Source organism: Cyprinodon variegatus, unplaced genomic scaffold (assembly GCF_000732505.1).
Source record: "Cyprinodon variegatus isolate N-32 unplaced genomic scaffold, C_variegatus-1.0 Scaffold175, whole genome shotgun sequence".
Taxonomy (NCBI): Eukaryota; Metazoa; Chordata; class Actinopteri; order Cyprinodontiformes; family Cyprinodontidae; genus Cyprinodon; species Cyprinodon variegatus.
In genome coordinates, this window is record NW_015150628.1 from 295615 (window position 1) to 302968 (window position 7354).

Below are 7354 nucleotides of genomic sequence, written 5' to 3' on the forward strand. Positions count from 1 at the left end.
AAAAAAAAAAAAAAAAAAAAAAAAAAATTATTAATAAATTAATATATAAATTTCTTGCCATATTTTTATATGTTGATATATTGACGCGGTATCGATCTATTTTACTTTCAAAATCTCGTGAAATTTCATCGTTCTGTTACAAACTCTCGTGATATTTTGCAAATTCTTGTGAGATTTTATTAGTAAAATAGATCGATACCGCGTCAATATATCAACATATAAAAATATGGCAAAATTTCGATATATTAATGTATCAATATTTTTTCCCTCGTCTTTAGTAGTTTTTAAGTCTGTAAAAAATAAGTTTTTGAGGAAGAAGTAGTAGTATTTTTTATTTATTTTTTTTAGACTTTAGAAACTCAGAAGCTGATCAAATATCGGGTTAAATATCGGTGGGGTGGCCGATGTCCAATATTCAGTTTTAAGGCCGATACAGGCCGATACCGATAGAAGGCCGATTATATCGTGCATCCCTAATGATGATGATGATGATAATGGCTATTTTTGTATTTTCCCAAATGAAATAACCAGGAGAAGAGGAGAAGGTTGCTTCAGGAGCTGTGCGCCAACGACAGTGTGGTGTTCCCGGGCAAAAACCGTTCGTTTGACGACATTCCCAACAAGGAGTTGGATCATCTTATCGTGGATGACAGACATGGCATTATCTACTGCTACGTTCCCAAGGTTTGCAGGTTTTTTTTGTTTTTTTTTTACACTTTTTGGACGTTTTGTTTCATGATTATTTAGTTGAACTTCCTGAAATAACACTAATTCTTTTAATCTGTTAAGAACCTAATAAATGATTAAATTTTTCTTTACAAACAGACATTTTAAAAGACAGGGTGTGCATCACGTTAAGCACCATTTAATCTAGTAACTCGAGCTAAAATTCAGTTAATTAAAATTCATTATTACTGATATGTAGCGTAGCATACGTAGAATCTCCAGACCTCCTGCGTAACATTAACGCACAGCCTTCTGTGTATATAGTACATAGCTATATACTATATATAGTATATTGTATGACTTATATTGTATATATCTATAGATCCTGTATTCTGTATATATATCTAATTTGTCTGCACCATCAACACCATGTCAAATACCCTGTAAGTGAAAACCTACTTGGCAACATTCTGATTCTGATCGGGTGGTTGGGTTTTTCTCCTTTAATCTTCTGACTTCAGGTAGCCTGCAGTAACTGGAAGCGCATCATGATCGTCCTCAGTGAGAGCCTGCAGCAGGAGGGCGCTCCTCAGAGAGACCCTCTGGCCATCCCCAGGGATCTGGTCCACAACACCAGCATGCACTTTACCTTTAATAAGTTCTGGAAGCGCTACGGCAAGTTTGCAAAGCATCTCATGAAGGTCTGCTCTGGAATATACTGCTAACCTAACTCTAAACAAGCATGACCATATTTGCAGGGTTATAATCACATTGAGGTTAAATGTGCTGCTTGTTTTATGTTGAGCTACTCAACTGTTTATTGCATATTAAACAATATAGCCTAAAATAGCTTAAAATAAAATGTTATAATAAAGTATGTAATTACTGTATATTTGATGTATTTTATTGAAACGTATTTTAACACCAACATTATGATTTAATGAAATGTAAGTTTAATACCTGCTAAAAAACTTATTTTTAAAAGTTCCTGAAAAACAAGACTAATCCGAACTCAGATGTAGTTATTTGTGCATTTTATAAAGAAAGAAGTAGCTTGGAGACACAGCAAACAGAGATCCTAAAAGCACTCAGCAGTGAACTCAGTCTACCTGTGATTCACTCTATCAAAGATGATTCTATATTAGCATGATGGCAGAGTTTGTTTTATAATAAGATAATGAAATATACATTTTGGATAGAATATAGTTAATTATTTGGTCCAATTAAAGTTTTAAACCAACACTCCTGAGATCGAGAGAAATAAATTTTCCCTCATCACCAGACCATCCTTTCACCCCCTCACCAAAAGGCTTTTAAAATGTGGGAAACGGCTGTATCTACTTCTACAAGTTAAGCTTGTTTATCTGATCCACAGTGACTCTTTCTGCCCACTGCCAGCCACCACAGAAGAAGAATTATCTTTCTTCTTTCTTTAATATGGCAACTTTCTTTTGTGACAACTGTAATTATCATCACTGATAGCCAATAAAACATGGATGAGGGCCACTACCACACAAGCTCTTCTTTGATTGGTCATAGCGTTGAGCCTGTGTTGCGTTCACTGGAGCTGGGAAACCTCATCTCATTTGATATCGTAGGGCAGCTCAGTTCATTTCTTATTCCCCAGCTACAGCCGGGAATGCCCAGACCAGGCGATACCACTGATTTTTTACCATGTTAAAAAGCAGGAATGTGCTGTAAATAATCTTCATGTACTGCTTACGCTTCTATAGAAGTATTTTATGAAAGAGGTTGCATATCAGGGCTTTAAAAAGAAGGTAAAAGATCATAAACTTTTAACCAATCTGATGTTTCAATAACCGGGATAATGGAATAAAAACAATAAATTCTATGTTGCTCTGTTCACATGTTGGTTTATTCCATAAATTAAGAGGAAACTGAGTTTTGAATTGAAAGGCTGTATATTTTGGTGATATGGTTTTTGATTAAAATGGGTTTATTTGCAATTAATTAATCACATACCCTGTAATTAACTCAATGTAAAAATTTTATGCACATATATGAACATTTATGTGAGCAGTTTATAGTCTGTGCACTCTTCTTAATAATTATCCATTAATTAATATAGCTCACGGTTGTCTAATTATTTCAATAATTGACTAATTCTATTAAAGGATTTATCCCTGATCCTGCTCCAATTTAAACCGTGAATAAGAAGGACAGTTTCGTTAAAACGGTTAGCTTCACCCCCAGCAGGTTTTCCCTCCCTCCCTCTTTTCTCCTGGTCATAACATACGCCATTCCACTTGTCTAAGAACCACAAATAAAAGGGAACTAAAGCAGAGCGTTATATAATGTAGTAATAAAAAGTTACCGCTTTAGCAGTAATGCAGCCAGTTTTGAGTCCAAATTGGTCCCCAGAGTTCCCCAACTTTAGTACTATGTGCCAAGATTTAAAAGGGATTTGTTTCTTTTCTGCTTCCTGTTCAGTCCCTCTTCTCTTCATCTGCTGTGTTCAGCGACAGGTAGAGGAGGTAATGCTTCCTTTTGCTGGTTTTTGTGCAGCCATGTTGTGTTTACATGCCCTATGCTGCACAAAGAGCTGCTGCTTAGAAAAGATCCGCCCTTTTTTGTGTCCTTGGCAGAGAAAAGCCATCCAGTTTATCATAAGTTCCTGCTTATTCTAAATATGAGCAATCCCTCAATTAGTCAATTATTATTAAATTAACTGGGGCTGCAACTAATGATTTGATTAATTATTGATTTGATTAATAATCAGATAGCCAAAGTTTTCTTTAAGAAGATATTTTACATAATTAAACCAGGGGAAACTAAAACCTTTCCACTTGAGGAGTTTTTGATAGAGCATATTGACAGATGAACATTATTTTTCATCTAAAATGTCAAAAATGTATATATTTTATTACAAATTTTATATAATTATTTGTCTAATTGGGTTGTTCTGTCAACTAAAGGCATGTTTTACAGTCTCTTAACTCCAGTTAATGATTTATCGATTACTAAATTAGTTTACGATTGTTTCAATAATTGATTAATCCCATTAATTGTTTCAGGCCTCACATTACCTCGTGTATGAAGCATTTATTGAGTGAACCAGACTAAATAAGCTAAATCATTGTCACCATAATGTTGATCCTTCCTTTGAAGCCAACATTATGCATAACACTGGTTCTAATATTGCATGCTAATAAGGTTTAGAAGAGGAACAAATTTTTTCAGAAATCTCTTCCATTCTTCACCATGTTGGGAAACTTTAGACCAATCTCTGCATTACTGTATTGCTAAAAAATACAAACAGCTTCATTTCAACAGTTTTGTTTAATTTTTGGTTCCTGTTTCTGTTTATTGACAGATGATACTCCATTACTCCTTGCTGCAGATTCTCTTTTTATACGCAGACCTGCACCCAAAGGCTCCACTGTGTTATAAAACGGTTATAAAAACTCCAACCTCCTTTAAAGACAATAAAACGGCTGATTATTTTACTTTTGCTCTGACCATCAAGGTTTTCTTTCCCTAAACTGTAGCATAGTATCCCATGACGTGTTTTCTTGCAGTAATTCCTCTGATGAAATGATATCCAATCTGTTTGAATTGCCTTTTGCAGGTGAAGCTGAAGAAGTACACCAAGTTCCTGTTTGTGCGGGACCCTTTTGTACGTCTCATCTCCGCCTATAGGAACAAATTCGAGATGCGCAACGAGGACTTCTACCGGCGCTTCGCACAAGTCATGCTGCGGCGCTACGCCAACCAGCCGACGCCTCCTGCCTCTGTAGACGAGGCCTTCACCCTGGGTGTCCAGCCCTCTTTTTCCCACTTCATCCAGTACCTCCTGGACCCTCAGACGGAGAAGGACATGCCCTTTAATGAGCACTGGCGGCAAGTTTATCGCCTTTGCCATCCGTGCCAGATTCAGTACGACTTTGTGGGCCACTTGGAAACGGCGGAGGAGGACGCCGAGCACCTGCTTCGACTTCTGCGGGTGGATAACGTGGTGGAGTTCCCCACCTCGCAAAGGAACCTCACGGCGAGCAGCTGGGAGACGGACTGGTTCAGCACGGTGCCCATCCAGGCACGGAGGGAACTCTACAAGCTCTATGAGCCTGACTTCAGACTTTTCGGGTACGACAGGCCAGAGTCCCTCCTCAACGAGTGATTCACACCAAGCTAATGCAAACACATAGTTTTGTAGCGATGCAGCACTTCTTTAGAGGTTTTAATCATCTTCATAATCATATCTCTGCTTCACTGAGGTGCAGACGAGCAGGAAACTAAAGGATGAACAATCATGGTGTCATTTCCTCATTAGAAGAAGCATGCAGTTTCAGTAGATCCTGGTGTTTCCTTCCGTCTGTTAGGATTTTATGGTATTTACTTTGTGTCGACAATTGTGACTAAATTCACACACTCCGGTAGCATCCTGTTAAAAAAACGACTCGCTGAGTTAGTTGGGGTTATAGTTGCACATAATGCAAAGTTGGATTTCTTTGTGTTACTAAATCAGTTTTAATTATTGCTGCACTTTCAATAGTGAGCAGTTTAAAGTTTTTTTTAAGCATGAAAAGGAATGTTAATGTAGAAACAGACTCATAGAAGCTGAGAGCAGCTGAGACACGTCCTGTTTTATCTCATATGATGGGATATGTGAAGGTTCAAAAATATGTGCTTTGTTGGCCAAAATGTAGCGTCTGCGTAAGGAAGCACAGCAGATTCAGCACATCAGCTGGGAATCTGGGTTTGTCTCGGCTTGTTTTGGAGACAATGAACCAGATTTTCAGCATTTCTATGGGTACTAATGCACAGATGTGCCTCTGCTTGTTTTACAAAAATCTTCTTGAAAGGGAAAACTTGTTTGATTATCGCCATCGCTGTTTCATCTGTCTTTTGTTGTTTCTTTTTTAAAGCACAAACTTTGTTTTTAGATGACTCCGGGCTCAAATCTGGCAAAAAATCAAATTTAATTGGCTATTTTGTTTTTATATTTCATTTTAATATTTTTCTTTACTCCCCTTGGGATGTGTGGTTTTAGTTTTCACTCTTATTACAAAAGATTATGAGCCCGATTGAACCAAAATGAGTTGGAGCGCCCCCTGCGGGTCAGTATGATTTAATGGAGTCACTTGAACACATTTGTTTGCAGCAGATTAAAATTAGATTGAAAAATTGTATGGAAGGTCAGACGTGTCAAAAATATTAATGTTTATTACTCAAGTATAAGTATAAATCCTGCTGTTTAAAAACACTTTTGTAGAAGTTAGAGTATCAACTAAAAATAACATTTGTAAAACTACTTAAAGTATAAAAGTAATGAAGGAAAAATGTTAAGGACAGATGCTTTAAACATACTGGTTACTGCACTACCCTATCAAAGAAATATTTTTCTACAATTCTGGATGAGAAATTCCTTATATATAATTATCTTAGTTTTATAACTAATTGTAAAAGTGTTCAATTTAACTTTACATCATCTTGGAAAAACGATTTATTTTGGTATGTGGTGAACAACAACTTGGTGCAGTACCGAGTCCAACCACAAAGAAATTAATTGCCTGGATAAAACAAATGATTTTGACGTTTAAATGCCAACCTGCCATAACTAAAATGAGCTTAAATGAAACAAAACTTCTATTTTTAAAATGTAAGAAGTAGAAAATAGAGATAATTGCAAAATAATGTAAGGAGTAGAAGTAAAAAGTCGTCTAACAAAATAATCACTCCAGTAAATTATAGATAACTAAAATCCCTACTTTAGTAAGATCAGGAAGTAGTTGTACTTTGTTACTTGACACCTCTGTAGAAGATTCTATATGTAAAAAACTAAATGTGAAAGTTGGAACAGAACATCCTCAGCTGCAAAATGACAGAAATTGCCGCTAAGAGATTTTAATGTTATGACAACATGTAAAAGAAATACTGGATTATCAGCTTATTAATGCGGACATTTAAAATACTTAGTGCAAATAAAGCATAAAAAAGCTGAAGATTCTTAATATAGAATATTTGTTACCACACTTCCAATGTTGCCTGAAATGTAGATTTGAGTAAATGTAGCAGAAACATCCATTTTAACAGTTTCTAAATGGTCCTGCCTTCAGTCTGTTACTGGCTGTATTTATTTGGGGGGACGGGGGAGTAAAGTGTCGTGTTTAAGCCACCTGACCAGCAGTGCTCAGTAAGAGGGGCAGAGTTGTATTGCAGTGGAAGTAAATGCCCGTCATTTTTGTTGGTGGAAAAATGAGTGGGAACATTTTTATTGGCGGTTGAAGCCTTGTATAAGTTGGAACTAACAGGCGAATAGCTGGTAGGTTATTGCTGAGCACACAGTACCGTCGGTTTTCTTTAGTTTCCACAACATGACTGCTGTTGGTGCAGGAAATTTTCCCACCAAACTTTGTCGTCAAAATAAAAAAAAAACATATAGCAACATTCTTTCAATCAGCTGACCAACAACTGGATGGAATTCAGTCAGTTCAGCGGCTTGTCTGAGACATTTTTAAAAGGGACTTTAAAGCTGAGAAACAGTCTAATGGTCATTGTGGTTTTCTAACATTAACCGTCATAGCAGTGCCGCCCCAAAACAGGTGGTGCAAACATGTGGAAGACAGCTTTTGGTATGAAAAACAGAGAAGCTCTGTGACTCAAACAGCTGAGCTTCTCTGCAGACTGTAGCAGCAGAGCCATTTTCCTCTGAACCTGGTCATTTAGA

At 36.7% G+C, this 7354-nt stretch overlaps 1 protein-coding gene across 1 annotated transcript in view; it reads left to right on the forward strand.

The window, feature by feature from the left end:
* The window catches only part of LOC107087193 (carbohydrate sulfotransferase 12-like), an 8351-nt gene extending 1209 nt beyond the window's left edge, over positions 1-7142 (forward strand). Inside the window, exons 2-4 of the mRNA XM_015378619.1 lie at positions 532-684; positions 1188-1367; positions 4256-7142. Of these exons, the coding sequence (XP_015234105.1) occupies positions 532-684; positions 1188-1367; positions 4256-4804 (882 nt within the window). The 3' untranslated portion in view covers positions 4805-7142. The remainder of the gene's footprint in view (positions 1-531; positions 685-1187; positions 1368-4255) is intronic.
* The last annotated feature ends 212 nt before the right edge of the window (positions 7143-7354 follow it).